Here is a 22,285-nt window from a genome sequence, read left to right as displayed (position 1 = left end):
CATTACCATTCTTCTTCCATATAGGCCTACACATTTGCAAGTTTTCTTTGTAAAATCAAACTTAGAACATACTTTAGTCTTCCTGTAATGAAGGCATAGCTGAGTAAGTCAACAACATTGTGGTCTTTAACTGAGCGTGACTTGATATGAGAGTTAAAAAAATGATCCACTTATACACATATACAAACAATAATGAGAAAAGATTTATACACTTTAATGTTGTGTTACAGAATTGACTTGTTTCTACTGTACAGTTGCAGTTCTGCTCACATCCTGCTCATTCCTCTCGTCTACAACTCTTGTGTATTTTACTATACAGGTCCATGATGGCGGAGAAACTGTCAGATATTGTGACTTTCTTGAGAGGTTGAGGTGTCCCGGAGGACACGGTCAATTTCATTGAAGAGCAAAAGGTATTTTTCTGAATATAAGATGGACCACTCACATTGTGTTACTCAGAGTAGGATCTTGAACGTTTTATTTTGTTGTCCATTATCAGTAATCAATATATTTACCTCTATATTACTTCATCATGATTGTGGCCCTTCAAATAAAGTGCTGGGCTGGCTCAAAAACCGAACATATGATTATTGGCAGCCACGTTGGGAATCCACATGTAATAACTATTTTTGGATTATATGTACATGATACTTCAAATTAACCTTTTTCCAATTAAATAACTGATCATTGAGATGAGGGTCAACTATCTAATTGATATGTTTTGTTTATAAGACATAACTTCTAAATACAAAAGTCCTGACTTTATTGGAATGGTCATTATTATTATTATTATTATTATTATTCTGGAATTAAGTCATACCTAAAATACTGTGAGTTTTGAACATTCCTCAATGAATTTATATTTTTCAAACATTCAACATCAATGTAATTTAGGAACTTGTTATAATTCACATGTAGTAGTAAAGAAAAAACAAGTTATTAACTGAAGTTGTGTAGGAATAAGATATGTTGTTGTATTACTAACTACATCTTTAGAGAGGCAGAGGTGTGCTTGTCATCTGAACTGGCCTGTTTAGATAACGTTCATGTTAGGCTTAATATTACTTTTAAATATATAAGCTACGTGTCTCATCCTACATCTTAAGTAACAGACATGCTCATATTCTCTATTTACAGATTGACAGAGTCTAGATGTCATCCTCCTGATGGAAGATGCTCAGCTGGCCAATTATCTTCCATCTTATGGAGACAGGATTGCTCTGTTTCATTTTTGCAAGCATCACACTAACACATCAAAGAGAAAAGAGGGTTTGTTTGACAAATTAAGGCAGAAGCTCAAACTAAGGCAGAAGCTCAAACTAAGGCAGAAGCTCAAACTAAGGCAGAAGCTCAAACTAAGGCAGAAGCTCAAACTAAGAAAGGAAAGCCACAGTGAAGAGGAGGTGCCAGAAACGTCCCGCAAATCAAGAAGAAAAGCTAAACAGTCCACAAGAAATATTGAAATAGGATGGGTTCACACTATTGATAAAGTAACAACACAGGTCAGAGCAAAGCAGGGTGGGGGCACAAGGAAGGTCCCTATTAACGTTCACGGAGGTTTTAACGACATATTAAAAGAAGGAAAGGCTCTGTTCTTCCCAGAGGGTAAATCAAGCAAAGGTCACGAATCTGATTTCAAATTTGATGTTTGGGACTTCAAGCTAAATCCTTTCCCGAATGATGTTTCTATCGAAATGATATATGACACTGTCAAACTCCCACTTTTGCGCTTCTACATAGCAACTCAACCAAAATCAGTGCTGCATGAAGAGGCTCATGATGACTCTGACTGTGATAGCTTTGTGTCTGAGCCTGATTTACTGCCACAGAATAAACAGTCCACACTGGAGTTCACAATAGAGACAAATAATCAGTTGATGACAGATGAATCTCATGACTACCTTCCAGAGGTGTTCATTATTTCTGAAGAAAGCGTCACAGAAGAAAGCTTCACAGAGTCCTCAGTAAACAGAGAGAACCCTGCAAGCCCATTTGCCAACATTAACAGTGATCCTATCACTTTGTCTGCGGAAACCAACTATACTGTTTTGGAAGCAGATACCTCTGACCCTGAGATCACTTTTGGTCCAGCACAAACAGGGGCTGACGACAATCTTAGTGACACACTGATATATCAACCTGATGAGCTCCCCCAAAGCCCTGTTCATATTTTGCCAGACATTACTTTGGTTTTACACCATTCACACAGCTTCAATTAAGTGATTGCATTTTCTGACCCTGCTATTATGTACAAAACATTTGTTCCTTCCTGACCACTCAGTAGAAAAGGGTAGTGGGTCTGGAGTTGTCAGAGATGTCTACAGTAGCCTCTGGGAAAAGTTTTATGAACGATGCACCCTTGGAACAACTGTAAAAGTGCCTTTCCTCAGGCATGATTTCTCTACTGCTACATGGAAAGCTATTGGGAGAATTTTTGTGAAAGGATTTCAAGATTGCCAGTACATGCCAATCAAGCTAGCTCCACCTTTTCTAGAGGAAATGCTGTTTGGGGCAGCGCACAGTAACCTGCAGACAAGCTTCCTTCAATGTGTGAGCCGCCAAGAGCAGGATCTCCTCAGGGATGCTTTGGCAGATTTGTCTTCTGTTGATGCTGATGAACTTCTTGATGTGCTTAACAGCTATGAATGTAGGAAGAGGGTCACTGCTGCTAGTCTCCCAGAAATCTTGGATGAAATATCTCACAAAGAACTGGTACAAAAACCAATGTTTGTCATCGACTGCTGGAGGGAGATCATTGAACTCTTGGGAACTCACCAACATGTACAGTGACCTCAAACCAACACCAAAGAAGGTGTTAAGTGTATGACACTTTCCTACAGAGATGAAATCAAAGGAAGCCGAGGTCACACTTCACCTGAAGAGATACATCAGGGAACTTGATGAGGAAAAGCTTGGAAGAGTTTTGAGGTTCTGCACTGGCTCTAATTTGTTGACATCTGGTGAAATCGTAGTGGAGTTCATAGCTCAAAGCAGTTTCACAAGAAGGCCAATTGGACGTACATGTGGGATGATATTGCAACTGTCTGACAACTATGACAGTCTTCCTGACTTCCGCAGTGAGTTCAATTCTATTCTAGAGAGCAACATCTGGATTATGGACATTGTGTAGGCAGGAATATTGATATTGAAAGCTGTTGGCCAGACATTCTCGTTCTCATTTTAAGGTTAAGTGTGACAATTATTTACACAAGCAAACAGATACATTCTTTAAAACATGCTGAAAATTAACATTCACACAAATGCTTGTTGATTACAGAAGAGGGTTCTGAGACACTGTTTAACAGTCTATTGTTTACAGAAAGAATGACTGTTAGTCCTACATGTGCATACTAAAAAGGAATTGTATTTTGTTTGGGTAATTTCTTTATGAAAGTATGGATGATTTCAACGGTTTTCAAGGCTCTTTAGGTTTGACATAATTGTACTTGTACAGAGTACAATATTGTTCAACACTCACAAGGTCATTTTGTTCTTATTTAAATACATTTGATGAGTAAAACATTAATGACATTTTGTTGATATTACATATACAATAATATCTTTGTTATTTTCAGCACAGGACACAGATTATACAATGTATCACTGGCTCTACAATAAAGCAATATCACTGCTTCAATTAGGTGCATAATGCTTTTGTTTTTCATTGCTCCATCATTTTATGAATTTATATATGATTTATTTCTTATTATCTCTGCACCTTCCTTAACATAGACTTTCCAAAGGGTCTGTAATGTTAACATAGTTAGGTTACAATGATAGGTGACAGTGCATACTGCAGAAACAGTACCCATTATGATGGGCTATTTAAATAGTTTCAAGTATTTCATTTCTTAAGAGTGAATACAGTTCCACTGCACTATTATATGCATCAACAGGAGAGTTCCAACCATTTACACCCATTAGGAGAACGCACAGTTCAAAAACAGTCTCATCACAGGGGTACTGCCCTTTTGGGGTGCACTCCTCCTTGCACACTGCAACCTCCTCAGCTGTGGCATAGAGAACATGAAAATGGGGCGTCCCCCCCTGCAACCCATGGACAGGCCTCGATCTTATTTGGTGTGTGTTCCATGTTCTCACAACCTCATCAAGTTCTTCCTGTGTGACAAAATATCCAATTAAAGTAGGCTAGTTGCAACATAAACAATTTAACATTGAAATGCAGACTGAATTTAACTGACATGAAAAGACAGCCAATAATGATTTCCCTCTATTTAGTAGGTTTTTACGTAGTTAAAGAGCAGAGTTACCAGAGACTTCAAAAACTGAAGAAAGCTGAAGTGACGTGGGTTTATTTCCACATGTTGTAACACTAATAATCTGGTTACTGTATGTAGGCCTACTCATAACGTGTATAATATGGATTTATGTTATGTAGCAATTACCTGTAAAAGGTTGAGGAAGCAGAACTGTACCGGGTTTTTGTCCAGGAAATCTCCTGTGAAATATCCATCATCTTTGAGGGTTTTAAAAGTGTCCATCCAAAAATGTACACTCTATTTACGCTGATTGGCCGTACTGCATCCGTAAATAAAGCTCCCTTCTCCGGCATGATGATCCGTATGATTTCTACGCAAGAACAGCTGCATTTCCCTGACATGCCCATTTTCGGTACCTGGGTCGGCACGCATCCGCTGTGGACAGCCTCCAATGCGCGTTACTGTGCTAATGTAGTCGGCGATTACCTTTGGATCACTGTTGGTGGTATATGCCTCCATCCACATTATGTAACGACTAAATCCGTCAATGCAGCCATTTATTGCAATGTCATAAGGCTTTAGTTTGTCATATGAGTCCATATGCCACAAGGCGTTGGGACCTCTGCTGTGGTGGTAGACTTCTTGCTCGTCGTAGTTCGACTCCTTCTGGATTCAAAGCCTTGATTACAAGTGTCATCGTTTCTTGTGAAACAACAAAGCCCCTTTGAACAGCTCGTAGATGTAACCAACGATAGCCTTGTAGTCGGCCAGAACCAGCCATTTCCTCCTGCAGCAAGGAGACATGTCTCCTCCAAGTCCGTTTGGTTCTTTCTTCGAAATAGACATAGTTTCTTGCAGAACCTTTTCAAAGTTCTATTTATGATAATCTGATGCTGATGTGCCAAAAGATTAAGAATTTCGTTATTTGAGAAACCTAAACTAAAGTACTGCTTCACAAGATGCTCCACATTCCTCATTGTATTGCAGGACGCTGCTGTTGTCTCCTTCTCAAGTCACTTATGAAACTTAGACTTTATTCTCGTATTATTACGACTTTATTCTCAAAATCTCTCTGTTTTTGTTTCTAAGTGTGGCCCTAATACTCCGTCGTATAAAAGTGTTGTTGAAGAGGTCCGTGTTCATATTCTAGTTTTTTTTTTTGAATACACAACAGTCAGCAGTCATCTCAGCAGCTCAGAGGTATTGGCTCTCACATACTCCACTGTATCTCAATGTTCTGCTCTTAAGCCACAGTATGTCATTTTAAACTGTGTATGAATGTGGTGTGTGTTACCGTGTCCCTGTCTGTGGGATCCTCTGGATCTGAACTCAACTTCACCAGCAGGTGTCAGTAACACACAGTTCCTCCCGCTTAGGAATAAGATAGAAATAAAGAAAAAATTCAGACTTGAGACAGAAATTGCAAATGGTCCATTTTGAGGTGCTATATGACAAGTCATGTGTCAAATGTCAAATAATGTATTTTTGATTTTGCTGATGTTAACCAACATGCATCCAAAACTGACCTCCAACCCCTCCAGAAAGCATCCAATAATCTCTGTTTACTCTTGGACGTGCCTCCATTGCTCATCACTGTGTAGTGTAGCTCACTCAAATGGCCTCCGCTCAATATAAGAAGACATATTCATTGGCTGCAACTCATATTAATATGAAAACTATCCACATCAGTTATTAATAGCACCGTTTGAGGCATTCTACACAATGCTTTTACTCCACCCCCTTGATCCAAAGATCATCTATAGCACCTTCAGACTGGAATCATTGACCAGAAAACAAACCATGCTTAACTTCCTTTCTAATGTTTGAAAATGCTTGTCTTCTTATTTTGAGGTCAATTGTTTAATACGTACAAAACACTATGTTTGTATTTATTTTATTGCCAGTCAAACGTATTTGTTACAGTGGTTATTTTCAAATGTGTAATCTCAATTTTATATAATAAATTATAATATTAATGAACTTTATTTACAGTATAGAGCGCCTTTCATGCAAGATGCAAAGTGCTTTACAGAGTAAGACAGACTATAAAGTCCAAAGGGGACAGAACAACAGAAAGCAGCCTCCCCCTTGTGTAACACCTTCGGCCTGAAAGGCACGGTCTGATGTATGTAGAGGCCAGGTCATGTAAAGCCTTGTTAATCATTAAAAGCACCGGTAACCAGTGCAGTGATGCCAGCACACAGGGGAAATGTGATCCCTACTTTGTGCTTGTAAAAATCCTGGCCGCAGCGTTCTGAATTAATTGCAATTTCTTTAAAGATTTTGGAGACCAGTAAAAAGAGAATTTCAGTAGCATTCTGAGTTAAAAATGGTCTGATCCTGGCAATGTTCCAAAGGTGGAAACGTTTTAGCAACCTTGTTAAAACAACTTAAAAAATGTATATCAGACTAAAATTACCCTAGATTGGTAACTTGTGTTACTGTCTTGCTATTTGTACGATATGTTAGGACCCCCTTCGAAAACAATATGTTTATCTCAAGGGGTTTATCCTAAATAAATACATTTCAGGTAAATCACATGCAGCATCTCAGAATGCAGAATGTAAATAATACATAGCAGCAGACTTATTTTTCATTTATTTACATGATTTGTGTGATTTGTGTATGACAGAGCTGTCCTACTTTCAGATTTATAAAACAGATGGAAAGTCAAGGGGAACACAAAAGAATACCAGCTGTGGTGTTAAATTCACTTTTTGCAAAGCAGTTTACTTTGTTAATATACAAGTATCCATTAAAGCCACTTCATAAGTGGTTATTGAAATATGAAAAAAACATGAATGTTCTGATAAATCAGATAAAAGACTGATTGTTTTAGCACCAATTTCTGTAAAACTTAAATAATTGAAGTTGGCAAAAGTGTTTTAAACATTTCAAAGGCCACCTGATGTCAAGTGACACTTGACAAGTGTTATCAATGTATTTCCTAACAGTAAAGGGGATCTGACACTTTAACATGTTCTGCAGTTATTTCTGGATGTTGATTTGTCGGATCTCGTCCACTCTGTTGTGGTGCAGCTGGAAGGCGGGGGTGACCCAGCTACCGCACGAACACCGGTCCCCACACCAGCTGAACGAGCCCAGCTTAGAGCTGCACTTAGGACACAGCAGCTACACACACACACACACACACACACACACACACACACACACACACACACACACACACACACACCACACACACACACACACACACACACACACACACACACACACACACACACACACACACACACACACACACCACACACACACACACACACACACAGACACAGTCAAACACACACACAGACACACACACAGTCAAACACACACACAGACACACACACACACCACACACACCACACACACACACACACACACACACACACACACACCACACACCACACACACACACACACACACACACACAGGGAGAGAGATGGAAATCATAATTCATACGCATTAACACTGTTGTCAAAATAAAACCGTGCAATACATGCTGTTTACTGTTTGCTACTGGATGCTGCTTCCTCACCTTTTTATGTTGATTTACTTTTATGATGCTGCTACTTGTGTTTCATACCTTGGATGTGTGCTTATTAGATATTTTTATTTTGTATGTGTCTCTTTATTTTATAAGTTAGACTACTCTTTTTATGTTGCCTTGATCTGCATTGTCCCCTTTACTGCAAAGTCCCTGCTGTGGGACAAATACAACATTTCAGATGTTGCTGTTATCTGAACAACGCATTGGGCGGATCTGTGCAATGTTCTATAATGAAGGAACAACTCAAAGTTAAACAATTAAGATAACATTTTCAAATGAAGCTCCTCTGATGAGAACTGAAACTTGATAAATGAGTTTAATAAAATCAGTTCGTGTGTGTGTGTGTGTGTGTGTGTGTGTGTGTGTGTGTGTGTGTGTCATTACCTGTCCATCCATCACTCCAACCAGAGCCGGTTCCATCCACTGCACGGGTTCTATGAAGTAGGACGTACACTGCACGTCTCCTAGAAAAAGAAACATTTATGTCAATACTTAGAAATGAGAAGTTTAGTTACTGAGACAGGACTTCTCATGAGGAACCTAGAAGTGGGTCCACATGTCTAGCATACGAACAGTCTATTGAACGTCAAATGTTTATACCTAAGCAATATGTCAATAAGTCAACATCTATGCTGACACATTCAAACTCAAATATATCTGCAAAACCTATTTCAAGTGTGACAACCTGATCTTAAAGCTGTGCAACCTTCACAAAGGCTGCAGAACATCAAATCCAGTTCAATATTAGCTCAGCTTTAAAGACCACATGGATAAGAAGTTAGAGTCAGAGTTCTACAATAAAAAGATAAACACCTAAAGTTGTGCTAGTTTTGAGATGAAGTTATAATTCCACGACGACTAGGAAAGCTCTGCTGATGAGGATCAGGAGATGACTGACAGCTTCAGAACAGCTACTCAATGTTTTGTGATACTTGATTTGTATTGTATAACAGCAGTCAAATGTGTTTTGATGTATTTTGGGAACTGTATTGCCTGGTCATGCTGGATGCAGAACAGGATGCATGGTGTTGCCATGGTTTCAGCTGTGGGCCTCCATCAGTCTACAACTTGCGCTCTGTTCCATATTAGGTATTGTTTGAAAAAATGAGCTCTTAGAAAATATGTTGATCTTACACATGGTTTTAAGCAAACTTTAAAATGTGATGATATGTTCTAAAGTTAAATCTGAATCAGTTCTATTACCAAGTAGGTTTACACATACGACGAATTTGCTTTTGTGTAAATGGAGTACACAAAAACACAGAGAGAGGAGTACGTTTTTTTTTTATAGGAATGAGCAAAATATAGTACTATTATAAAAGCTGTTTTAATAAAGACTAGAGGTGTTGTGGAGCTAACGTGTGCCACATGTTCCCAGGGTGGTGCAGGATGTACAGCACAAACACATCCAGAGATCCAGAGCATGGAAAGGACTTCATTGGAATAAGGACATCTTTATTTTCAGCATGCACCCTTCCCTTTCAGCCTTTCTACCTCTGTGCGCCCCCCCAGGCGTCATGGTGTGTAATCCTCAGTGGTGGAAGAAGTATTCAGATGCTTTACTTGAGTACAAGTACCATTCATTTATTGTAAAGTCCTGCATTCAAAATCTTACTCAAGTCAAAGTACAAATCTTTATCAGCAAAATGTACTTAAAGTATAACAAATAAAAGTACCTTTATGTGTGTATATAGTTATATATTTATACATGTCACATTTCTAGATAATATTGTTGCATGAAGTAGCATTTTACTGACAAAGTTCTGATTGACTTTTATAAAAGAAATAAAGAAATGTGACTAATTACATTTTTAGAGAAGCGTTTTGTTAAAAGTAGCTAATGCTGTTTAATAAATTAAGTGGAGTACATTTACATTATTTCCCTTTAAAATGTACTGGAATAGAAGTATTAAGTTGCATAAAATGGATATACTCAAGTAAAGTACAAGTACGTCAACATTTTTACTTAAAGGTCCCATGTCATGTTTTTCCGGTTATTACCCGTCCCCTTGTGTGTTATGAAGGTTGTTATGCATGTAAACGGTCTGCAGAGTCAAAAACCCTCAAAGTGCACCCTGTAGCGAGTAAAACTCTAACACAGAAAAGACCTGTCTATGCTGCCCCAGAACGCCTCGTTGGACATTTATCTTTTTCCATTGTTTTCTTCCTGGGTACTGTGACGTGGGGATACCCAGAGGCCACACCCTCTGCCAGCCTTTCACGAAACAAAGCTTCCCAAACCTTTCAGCGATTCATGCCGGATATGTACAGCGTAGGGCACTGAAGAACGATGCTGTTCCTACTTTGTTTGGACCAGCGGGAGATTCGGGTACACAACCTGTAAGTATTCATTGTTGTTTGTGTATTTATGATGTTTAAAACAAACAAGGTCTACCACGACTGTTTAAATGGGTAAACGTTTATCGGGCTACTAAGTTGGGATCGCGGAGAAATGCTCTCTGCAGACCCATTCTCACAGCGTTATAAACCTTTTTCTTACTCAATATCAAGCCACACTTATTGTTTTTACTTCGGCTGTGAGTGTTTGTGTGTGCTCAGGATAAGTTTTACTTGTTCTAGCTGTATCTCCCAGCCTGTCTGCTCCCGCAGCAGTGTGTGTGTCTGTGTGTGTGCGAGCAGCAACGAGCCTGTCAGCTTCTCGACCAATCAGAGCACACTGGGCTCACAGAGAGGGGGGGCAGGAGCTCCAACAAGCCGTTTAGGACAGAGTGAATACACATACTAAGAGATGCTGTGTGAGAAACCAATGTGAGTTTGGAACATTGAACAATGTAAATCTATTCTAGTAGACCTCAACAATGGAATTATGATCAGTAGAAATGGCCATGACATGGGACCTTTAAGTACAGTACTTGAGTAGATGTACTTAGTTACTTCCTCTGGTATCCTGTGGGTGTTCAGTGCGTTGTGTTCTTACCACTGCAGTTACTGGACTTCCTGTAACCAAAGGCCTGCGCTCCTCCTCCCACAGAGTGACTGAGAACACTGGAGCCACGGAACAGAGCCCTCCTGCAGAGGCAGAGCAGAAGCAGGGAGTCAGGATTAGATTTGATTCAGCAGTAGCAAGAACAACATTTTAGTAAATGGTTTATTCTGAAATGAATTCACAATTCCTGCAGTCAGCAACAGGTGTTTTCTTGTCGGTGGCATCAGGAAGAAAATGGTAGAGAGTCTGAAGCTTCCTACTGGAAGATCTTTCACTTCCCCCATATGACATGAAATCAGCTTCTAACATTTGTCCAGCTGTCACCTGCACTTCCTGCAGCGATAGGACGCTTCAGAGGAGCTGCAGTGGGCGGGGTCAGCGGCAAACAGCTCCCTGGGAATGTGCCGCATCTCTGCTCACACACACAAACATTCACAAACATTCACAAACATAAACAGAAAGCGTTGGAAATTAATTCGTTGGAGTCCATGTAGCGATAAATATGATCTGCTCATGGTTTAATCACAATAAACATTGTACAGTTGCGCTCTGTGTGTGTGTGTGTGTGTGTGTGTGTGTGTGTGTGTGTGTGTGTGTGTGTGTGTGTGTGTGTGTGTGTGTGTGTGTGTGTGTGTGTGTGTGTGTGTGTGTGTGTGTGTGTGTGTGTGTGTGTGTGTGCTAGACACCGGTTATCTTACTGCTTCTGCTACTTTGAGCATGCAAAAAAGTTGCCATGTGTACGGCCCCTTATGCAATGCAAATATTATTATTTGTTACGCTTCCAAAGCACAACATGTATGATTGTTTTAAGGCTCATTTAACAAACACAGATCATATTTAAACAAAATGTCTTCCATTTGTGAGATATGTTGACATTTTTCCTAAAACATTGACCAGAAAAGCTGGTGTGTGTGTGTCTGTGTGTCTGTGTGTCTGCATGTGTGTGTGTGTGTGTGTGTCTGTGTGTCTGTGTGTCTGCATGTGTGTGTGTTTACCAGGGTACTTCTCGGTGATCTTGCTCAGTCTGTACTGTTTGTACAGAGGACTGGAGGTGTCCACTTCACAGTGCAGAGCCTCGTACAGACACAGTTGCTCCTCAAAGCCACTGTTCATCCTGCAACACACCAGCAGCTGTCAATCATCTGCCCTTAGACTTATCATCACATTAGCAGCTGTCAATCATCTGCCCTTAGACTTATCATCACATTAGCAGCTGTCAATCATCTGTGCTTAGACTTATCATCACATTAGCAGCTGTCAATCATCTGCCCTTAGACTTATCATCACATTAGCAGCTGTCAATCATCTGCCCTTAGACTTATCATCACATTAGCAGCTGTCAATCATCTGCCCTTAGACTTATCATCACATTAGCAGCTGTCAATCATCTGTGCTTAGACTTATCATCACATTAGCAGCTGTCAATCATCTGCCCTCAGACTTATCATCACATTAGCAGCTGTCAATCATCTGCCCTTAGACTTATCATCACATTAGCAGCTGTCAATCATCTGCCCTTAGACTTATCATCACATTAGCAGCTGTCAATCATCTGCCCTTAGACTATCATCACATTAGCAGCTGTCAATCATCTGCCCTTAGACTTATCATCACATTAGCAGCTGTCAATCATCTGCCCTCAGACTTATCATCACATTAGCAGCTGTCAATCATCTGCCCTTAGACTTATCATCACATTAGCAGCTGTCAATCATCTGCCCTTAGACTTATCATCACATTAGCAGCTGTCAATCATCTGCCCTCAGACTTATCATCACATTAGCAGCTGTCAATCATCTGCCCTTAGACTTATCATCACATTAGCAGCTGTCAATCATCTGCCCTCAGACTTATCATCACATTAGCAGCTGTCAATCATCTGCCCTTAGACTTATCATCACATTAGCAGCTGTCAATCATCTGCCCTTAGACTTATCATCACATTAGCAGCTGTCAATCATCTGCCCTTAGACTTATCATCACACCAGCAGCTGTCAATCATCTGCCCTCAGACTTATCATCACATTAGCAGCTGTCAATCATCTGCCCTTAGACTTATCATCACATTAGCAGCTGTCAATCATCTGCCCTCAGACTTATCATCACATTAGCAGCTGTCAATCATCTGCCCTTAGACTTATCATCACACCAGCAGCTGTCAATCATCTGCCCTTAGACTTATCACATTAGCAGCTGTCAATCATCTGCCCTGGAACTTATTATAATATCCATACTGCTCAGATTAGGGCTGCACGAGATATCGTGTCGTGATGATAATCGTGATATGCGCATGCGTGATATTCACATCGCGTGGACGTGTAATTTGCTTTTCTTAGGACTTGTGATATTAAGTAGGCAAATGAACTCAAACACGTCATGTATATAATTATTTTGCTACTTGCTACAAAAGGAAAACGTGCGCGGCTCTCATGTCAGGGGTACTTGAGTGAGTGACATGCAGGCTCTGCATGCACAGCAAACCACCAATCACAATCAAATCTCCAAAGCAAACGGACCGCGTGATTAAAGGTAGAAACACTGAATAAAGTGGTTTCATGTGTTTCTCCAGGGCAGTTCGGCGCTGCTAACCGAGCTAGCTCAGCTTGTTGCTCTGATAACATAAGATCCAGACGTCCGTGACTAAAATCCTTCATCCGGTTAAATATAGTTAAAAAAATACCAATTGTAAAGCATCAAAGTTCAAGAAAGGATGGTTTGCGGGGAAAAAAACGGTATTTTCTTCAATTCCTGTATGTTTTCATATCGCAATATATATATCGCAGGGGGGGGGGGGGAAATCGCAATGTCAGTTTTTTCCAATATCGTGCAGCCCTGGGTCAGATCACCAAATATATATCATCCCACAAAAAAGGTTGTTAGATTGCTGCTTGACAGGAGTTACTGGGACACACACACACTTACTGAACATCCGGTTTGGCAGCCTTCAGTCTGAGGGAGGCCTCAGTGAAGCTCAGCTGGTGTTTCTTCATCAGGTAGGAGGTGATGATGGTAGCACTGCGACTCCTTCCGGCCTGACTGATCACAAACAGCAGCTGTTCACACGCTTTACTGACCCTATGTCTCTGGGTTTGTTTACAGTTTGTACAGCAAACAACACCCTCTGTCCTTAGAGCCTGACACATACTAGGAACATCTCCAAAAGAAAACCCCACAGTTACCGGGGGAAATGTAATAAACCTCGGGAGAGAATCAGAGGATCCCTTTATCAGGACGGAAAGATGTGCAGTAGGTCAAAAAGAATAGAATTACAACATAGACAATCCAAAGGCTGAACATGATCATGTGAATATACGATATATAAAAAGAAAAAAAGATGGCTCCAGGTAGATATAACTAGTAAGATATATTTTAGTAAGTAAATGCCAATAATTAGCAGGAATAACATCAATTATCAGATGGAATATAGTAGAAAATATGTCTTTTAATATATGATGCATTTAGTATAATGTCTGTCTAAAAAACAAATCAATTAAAACGTTATTGTATGTAGTATAACATATACAGGCATAGGCGGAGTTTGACATTTGCGCTTGGGGGGGGCAAACCTTTACACAGTACAGTCAGTACACAGTCCCAACTATTGCGTGGGGAGCTACGGATACAGTAGCAATAAAGCCAGCGCTCACCGCACTGAGTATGACTTTTCCACATATGAACGCAACTCGTCCCGTTATGCACGCCTCATGCCCGCCGTACACACACTCATATGGAAGGGGCGGTCTCTCCCCCCAACAACAGTGCATTACATAACTGTAAAACTTATCATAACTGTGCACATCTTATACTTATTTGATAACTACTATATCCCTTGGTTACTTGAACACACTACAATATTATTAACCAGTGTCCTACCTTATTAAAATATTGATATACGAAATATTTGTATTGGAACAGTTTTAGACGTAGTAATGCTGTAACATGTTTCAGCATTTCCAAACCGACCCCTGCACCCCCCACTCTGTGACTGAGTGAACAGCAGCAGGCTTTAGGATGAACCCCTCTCTCCAGCTGAACCAGCAACTTCCGTAACCTTTCCTAAGCAAATAATCAAATCAGCATCCCTCAGACAAAAGATAATAAATATAACTCCGAAAAAATGTGAAGATCTTTAAAAATCTTTAGACCAGGGGTGTCAAACATACGGCCCAACAGAGGATCTAATCCAGCCCGAAAGAGGACATTGCAAAGTGTAAAAATGACAGAGAAGACACTAACGGCAATTTTCACAACTTTTATGTATACATTATATACAAGGCAGGGTGAACCTTCTTCTTAATAGTTCCCAGTTGTTTTGATCATTAAGTGAAACACTATATTGTTCAGTTCCAGATACCTGTGACTAAATGTTTTTGTAGATACATTGTGATCTTGAAGTTGTAATGAACACTTGAGATCAGATTTGGCTGAATGTGGCCCCTGAACTAATGAGTTTGACCCCCTGCTTTAGACCCTTACCAGTGAACGAGTGCAGCCCCTCCTCCATCCACAGCTTCCTGAATGAAGCGGAAGCAGTCGTCCATGTGACTCAGAAGGTCAGAGCACACCTCATCCAGAACATTGACCCACTTCCTGCGAAAGTTCCCATCAGCAGGAATCAGAGGGGCAGGGTCCGCAGAGTCAACAGACAGGATGTGAGTGACAGCTGCGGCGGCCAATCCCTGGCTGTCATTGAGGTCCGCCACAGTGCCGATGTAGAGGCCGGGGTCCACCAGCAGCATGACTACAGACACACACAAACTCATGTCATGTCTTCTTACAAAATCACAACATATCAGGAATTTCAATCTTATTTCATTTAAAAAAAACTTCAGAATTATTCACGATATGACCAATAGTTGTTATAGCAGCTGTTATGTACTCTGGCACCTGAGGGAGGGTGTCCAGCCTCCAGTATTTAATAAGTAAATGTCTGTCTGTTTTTTTTTACTTGTATTATTTTTGACTGACAGTCGGTAAACATTTTGGGGGGGAAAACTGATTTGTTAAATACAAAATGTTTCAATGTAGTAAATATATCGAAAATATTTCAAGTAGATTTCACATTTCCTTGATAAATAAACCGTATTTCTCTACTTTCTTCAGTGTTTCCTGCGTTCCTTTGGGTATTGTTATTTAAAAACTAAAAGTAGTAGAAGTAACCAAGTACCATTACTCAAGTAGCCTACTGTAGCCTACTTGAGATACTTGTTGTACTTTACTTGAGTATCACAATTGTTTTTGTGTTTTTCTACTTTGTACTTAGACAAATGGTGTATTGTTACCCCACTACATTTATTTAATACCTTAAGTTACTTACTCAAGCTTAATATACTATTTTTAAGAGCTCTACTTTGACTTCTTCCTCAAACATGGCGAAACAGAGCATTAACATGAGAGCTCTGCCGCTGACAGCTCTGTGTGTGCGTGTGTGTGTGTGTGTGTGTGTGTGTGTGTGTGTGTGTGTGTGTGTGTGTGTGTGTGTGTGTGTGTGAGTGTGTGTGAGACAGCTCTCTGAGGACGGCAGCTACTTACCTCGTAAACCCCTCGCTTGTTTAGCTTTCCCGCTCAAACGTTAATCCTAATTTTACTGAAATATTTGAACATAAAGAGTTGTGTGCAAAATAATAACTCACTCCTCAACAAAGAACACCGAGGAAACTACAACAACAACAAACGTGTGGTTGTTACTGCGGGGGTTTGGTGCGTCTTTCAGAGTGTCCGGAAGGAAACACACAGGACAGCTCCTTAGTTCCGGTGTAACACCACATTCTGTACCTATCGGGTTAGTTAGTCACACCTTTTAGTTGTTTTATTACTCGAGGGGGAGAAGCACTGAGATGTTTTACTATAGTTAAAGAAGGTATACTACCGGAGGTTGTACTCAGATTATTTACTAAAGTAAACGTAGCAATACTGCAGTGTAACAATACTAAGCTACAAGTTCTGCATTCAAAATTGTACTTAGGTAAAAATAAAAACGTATTAGCATAACAAAACTTATTTTTGTACCAAGAGTAAAAGTATGGGTTCTGTTAAATGGCCATTTTCAGCACCAGGTATTTTTGGAAAATTATTTTAATCCATTTATTTAAATGATTAATGTGTTAATCACTTTAATGTTGCACTTGGTAAAGGTGTGGTTTATTTGAATTACTTGATGCACTACTAGTTAGCTTAACCTATAATAATAATAATATGAGAATCATAATACCTTTATTAGTCCCACAGAGGGGACATTTGCATATATATATATATATATATATATAATGAACATCAGCATATAAATGTAGTTTTGTAAAGAAAATTGAAACATTTTGCTGGTTGGAAATAAGCGTCATGACCGAAAGAACGAGATCGCGGATACAAGCGGCCGAGATGGGTTTTCTCTGCAGGGTGGCTGGTGTCTCCCTTAGGGATAAGGTGAGAAGTTCGGTCATCAGGGAGGGACTCGGAGTTGAGCCGCTCCTCCTTCGCGTCGAAAGGAGCCAGTTGAGGTGGTTCGGGCACCTAGTTAGGATGCCACCTGGGCGCCTCCCTAGGGAGGTGTTCCAGGCACGTCCAGCTGGGAAGAGACCAAGGGGTAGACCTAGGACCAGGTGGAGGGATTATATCTCTTCGCTGGCCTGGGAGCGCCTTGGGATCCCCCAGTCAGAGCTGGTTGATGTCGCCAGGGAAAAGAAAGTTTGGGGCTCTCTGCTGGAACTGCTACCCCCGCGACCCGACCACGGATAAGCGGGAGAAGATGGATGGATGGATGGATGGATGGAAATAAGCGTGGCTTGTATTCATAGATTCATCTCAGTTAAAGAAATCCAGGAATAAAACATTTCGCCTCATGTTTTATTCAATAAACCCTGCATACTAATTGGCCAGCGGTCACTGTGGAAGAGGATAAATAAGGAATAGCAAACCTCGTAGTAAAAACAAAGTGTCCCAGGTTTTATTACTCAGTATTTGGTTAAAGAAAAGAATACTTTTGAGAAAACATTTCAAAACAATCGTCTCACAAAATGTTCTTAATTTGAGCTCATAGACACAGACTGAGAGTAAACAGAAAAAGAACATCCTTACCCACAAGATAAATAAACCTCACAATTATATTGGCTTCAGCTATGAAACTAAAAAGGAAGAGAGAACAGGAAGACACCGGGAGGATGAGGTCATGTTGGCAGACACTGGTCACTGTCTCATTACCAGGGTCAAGTGCTAGTAAAATGACACCTGTTAAATGCAGATCAACACACATCTGGAAACTAGAGAAAATGACACACTAACTGTCTGACTTTATGTATTAAAAAACTATATTTACAATCACGTCAGGTTAAAGACACACTTTAAACACATGTTCAGAGTCACGTCTGTCTGGCCTCCTGTTTCTCAACATTAATTAAGTGTGTGTGTGTGTGTGTGTGTGTGTGTGTGTGTGTGTGTGTGTGTGTGTATGTGTGTGTGTGTGTGTGTGTGTGTGTGTGTGTGTGTGTGTGTGTGGCGTTGCGTACGCCCCACAGTCTGTACATGGTCACAATGTGGGGTGCTAATAAAGTTTTTATGAGCTGCTTTAATCTGACCGTCTGACCAATCACAACACCTCACTGTGACCCCGCCCCTCCCTGAGGGCTCATTAGAGCGCTGCCCATCACACATAATGAACTGTTGGAGTGAAAACACAGAGCAGAGATGCAGCAGTGACAGGTGGTGGGACGGAGGGGGAGTGTATTGTGTGTGGCACCGACTCACTCACATTGTGTAGCTCTCTAACAGATGCCTGTGAGACAGACTGTCAACAAGAATTAAACAGCCTTTTCTTTTAAAACACTTTGTGTTAAACGCCTGATTATGAAAGCCACTTTGTGTAGAATGTGATTATGGCATCTTTCTATTCAGTTGCTCATTTAACGAAGTTTTTGCAAGAAATGTTAATCCGTTGACATTCAGGGAAGAATCTGGGGTTTAGTATCTTTCCCAAGGACACTTCAACATGTTGACTGCGGGGTCAGGGTTCAAACCATCAACTCTCCAATGATATAAGATCAATTGGAACAATAGTGAAGCAATCCCACTTAACTCATGCAAAACCTAATGAACACCCCCTTTATTTGGAAAACAAATGGAATGAGGTATTTGGGAATTAACATCATCTCTCCTATCTCCAAAATCTTTAGTCTTAACGGCCCTGCTATTTTCCACTCCATTAAAGAGGACATCAACAGATGGATGGCCATACCACTTTCTCTATGGGGCAGAGCAGAAACCTTGAAAATGAATGTTCTCCCAAGGCTTTCTCATATTATCTCCTCTATCCCTCTTGAATTCCCACTAAAATGGTTTAAAGATATCAAATCCCTATTCACTCAGTTCCTTTGGAATAATAAAAAACCCAGAATTGCACATAATAAGTTGATCATTCCAAAATCAATGGGAGGTTTGGGAGTCCCGGATGTATTCCAGTATTATCTGTCCTTCAACGCAAAGTATCCATTATCGTGGGCGTACAAAAGTGCCTCTCCGGTAGGCAGTTGGCAATGGCTGGAGCAATCCATCATGTCTGTAAACCAAAACATATCTCTGGCATCAATGTGGTACTGCCCCAAAACCACCACCCTCAATGGATAATACCATCATCCGCTTTTCATGCTCTATGGTAAAGCAACTGCACAGGAGACTCAACATAGAGGGGCTCTCTTTGCCATCTTGCCCCATTTGGAGTAACCCCTGTCTTTCTGCAGGAGGAGGCACCTTCAGTAATAATATCTGGCAGAGGGCTGGTATTACTACAATTGGACAGATATATAGAGACCAAACCCTTCCATTTCAACAACTCAAACATCAGTATGGTTTCTCAGACTCATCTTTTCTATCATATGCACAACTAGCATCTATTATTAGAACAAAATGTAAGGAGGGAGCCATGCCTGCTTCATGTATGGAAGAGGACCAGCACCTCAAGAAAGCAATCATATCATCCGGTGTGGTCTCTAACATTTATAAATGATTATCTAGGGCTGCCCCGAATACCTATTCTCCTGTCCAACTGTCCTGGGAGCATGCCTTGAATATCTCTCTGTCTGCTTTGCAATGGAACTCCATTTGGAGGTCAGCTATGTTCTCTTCTAAATGTGTAAGATTCAGGATCATACAGTTCAAAATTCTCAATAGAGCTTACATCACCCCTGTTACAAAATCCAAGATGGACAATAAACACAGAGACTTATGCTGGCATGAATGTGGCAAGCGAGGTACATTGTTGCACCTACTCTGGGAATGCCCAGCGGTAAAAAAACTTTGGTCAGAAGTAATATCCTTAATGTCTGAATCTTTCAAAGTTAATTTCCCTACATGTCCCATTGCATGTCTACTGGGTCTCAAGCCAGATGGCAATGTTGCAAGGACTGCCGATCAGCTATGGACATTGGGCTGTTTAGCAACAAAAAGACTCGTCCTACTAAACTGGAAGGAACGCAAACCAGCCTGCTTTACTAGGGACTCATGGCTGAGGGAGTATCTGGACCTACTGAACATGGAGCGTGCAGCTTCTCTGCTGGGGGATTTTGAGGGGAGACAGGAGGATTGTGGTTCACTGTCCGCAGCTCTCCTATCTGACCCTGTCAATATAGCATCTCCTGTGTAATGTATAATGTATTGTGTATGAAATGTCCTGTGTATGTCACAATCAGCTGTCTCAGGAAGTCATCCTTGCATCCCCCCCCCCCCCCCCCCCCCCCCCCCCCCCCCCCCCCGTTATGTTATGTTTTGTTTAGTTGTTTGTTGTTACATGTTTTGTTGTTTGTTCTGTTATCTTGAGCAATGTCTGGTTATTTTATAACTGAAAAATAAAAACTCTCCAATGAGCATCACCTCCTGAGCTGCTGGGCCCACTAAGGGGCCATTGTAGAAACAAAGTAACCATGGAGTCTGGGTTTACTCGTGAAATGTTGACTTTAATCTCAGCACATTTCTGATATTTCTTGGCCAATGTATTTGTAATGTTAAAGAATATTCAAGGTTTTTAAATGTGTAGATTATTCCTTTTAATCTACCATTGTATCCTCTCAAAATCTGAGTTTATTTTCACCACTGTATCCCACTCCCCTTGCTTTGCTTTGATCATACACCATTAGAGGTTACCAAGGTTGCACATGTTTCAATCCTACAGATACAACAGAGGTTCAAAATAGAGTATATTCTGTAGACTTCTCTCTGGATTTGAGCCTTTGCAGACCATTTACATGCACACAAACCTATAGAAGACACAAGAAAAGGGAAACCCCCAAAGCAGAATAGGGACTCTTTAAATAAGGCCCCATAAGTCAACTAATAGATACATTACAGTGGAGAGCAGAGAACATCTGTCTTCACATTCATTACAAAATATATATGTATGGTATTTATAATCAGTAAATTCTTGCTCATTTCTGTTTTCATAATTTAAGAGTAGCACAATATAAAGTCAAGGAAATCACTAGCTGTCAAACTGCAAGACGATGTACAGGAAGACAATATTATTGCATTTGAATTACATTTGACACGTGTGATTTGACATCATATCAGTTAATAAACAATATTGGCAAAGCAGAGCAAGGCAGGTCATCCTTAACATTGTAAACCATTGTTTTCAAATCATGAGAACATGACGACTATTTATTGTTAGCAGTGGTGGAAAGTAACTACGTACATGTACTCAAATACTAAGTCCATTTTTAAGCTACATTTACTTTACTTGAGTATTTCCTTTTAAGCTACTTTGCTACCTTGATAATGTTCTATATTATTTTGAAAATGGCCACTTGGATGAGTACTTTTAGATATAAGATAAGATAAAAGGTACTTTATTCATCCCAAAGATATAGTACTTCAATTCATTTTTAAATAATTGTATTTTATAATATAGTGCGTTTACAATACTGTAACATTGCCAAATCTCTCTGCACCAGAGAGTGTGTTCATGTAAAGTGAGCAGTTACTCCACATCACTCTGCAGTGAGTTCCAGACCTCTCATGTTAGTCTCCCACATGTCCACCCTTTTGATGACCAACGGACTGAGCTGAACAATTACAGCTCTATAAAGAATAATGATCTTAACCCCATGACATCACTTGTGGCCGGCTCACCTCAGCCGGGGATCACATTTTCATTGAAATATTTAAGTATTATAATGTACTCCCTTCATTTAATGGTAACTTTAATATACAGCAGACTGAAAAGTATTCGATATTGTAAAACGCAGAATATAGAAACAGTTCAAATGTTCAAAGAAGAAGTAGAAGACAGGCTTTTTAGTCTTAGCAAAAACACACAATAAAATGTAACTGTGGTCATTTATAATAATAATAATAATAATGCATTACATTTTTTATTAGAGCGCTTTTACAGGTGCTCAAAGCGCTTTTACAAGTACACATTACACATATTAGACATGTAAGAGTCATTACTGAAATAGTTACAAATAAATAGTTACATTCAGTGGTAGAAAGTAACTAAGTATATTTACTCAAGTACTGTACTCAAGTATATGTTTGAGGTACTTGCACTTTACGTAAGTATTTCAATTGTATGCTACCTCTTACTTT

General features: G+C 40.1%; 2 protein-coding genes across 2 annotated transcripts; one reads left to right on the top strand and one right to left on the bottom strand.

Annotated features, from left to right (window-relative positions):
* The first annotated feature begins 296 nt into the window (after positions 1-296).
* On the top strand, positions 297-3,623 carry LOC117545785. The gene is made up of 2 exons (XM_034215756.1): positions 297-413; positions 1,138-3,623. Exon 2 carries the CDS (start codon positions 1,167-1,169, stop codon positions 2,217-2,219), a length of 1,053 nt encoding a protein of 350 aa, XP_034071647.1. The 5' UTR covers positions 297-413; positions 1,138-1,166; the 3' UTR covers positions 2,220-3,623.
* Positions 3,624-6,801: 3,178 nt separating this feature from the next.
* On the bottom strand, positions 6,802-16,445 carry dusp12 (dual specificity phosphatase 12). Its single transcript, XM_034215416.1, has 8 exons — positions 16,250-16,445; positions 15,194-15,458; positions 13,640-13,753; positions 11,713-11,831; positions 11,042-11,129; positions 10,709-10,800; positions 8,155-8,234; positions 6,802-7,352 (listed from the first exon to the last, which is right to left on the bottom strand). The coding sequence occupies exons 2-8, from the start codon at positions 15,454-15,456 to the stop codon at positions 7,209-7,211; spliced, it is 900 nt and encodes a 299-aa protein (XP_034071307.1). The 5' UTR covers positions 15,457-15,458; positions 16,250-16,445; the 3' UTR covers positions 6,802-7,208.
* Between the last annotated feature and the right edge of the window lie 5,840 nt (positions 16,446-22,285).

Source organism: Gymnodraco acuticeps, unplaced genomic scaffold (assembly GCF_902827175.1).
Source record: "Gymnodraco acuticeps unplaced genomic scaffold, fGymAcu1.1, whole genome shotgun sequence".
In the NCBI taxonomy this organism is placed as follows: domain Eukaryota; kingdom Metazoa; phylum Chordata; class Actinopteri; order Perciformes; family Bathydraconidae; genus Gymnodraco; species Gymnodraco acuticeps.
This window is presented reverse-complemented; position numbering and strand designations above follow the sequence as displayed.

Bases quoted from the DNA above. Each gene is read 5' to 3' on its own strand.
- dusp12 (XM_034215416.1), bottom strand. From the start codon at position 15,456: ATGCTGCTGGTGGACCCCGGCCTCTACATCGGCACTGTGGCGGACCTC. The intron at 11,832-13,639 runs GTAAGTGTGTGT...GGTGTGTTGCAG, and splicing joins GCTGCCAAACCGGATGTTCA to GATGAACAGTGGCTTTGAGG. The intron at 11,130-11,712 runs GTAAACACACAC...GTGTGTGAGCAG, and splicing joins GATCACCGAGAAGTACCCTG to AGATGCGGCACATTCCCAGG.
- LOC117545785 (XM_034215756.1), top strand. From the start codon at position 1,167: ATGGAAGATGCTCAGCTGGCCAATTATCTTCCATCTTATGGAGACAGG.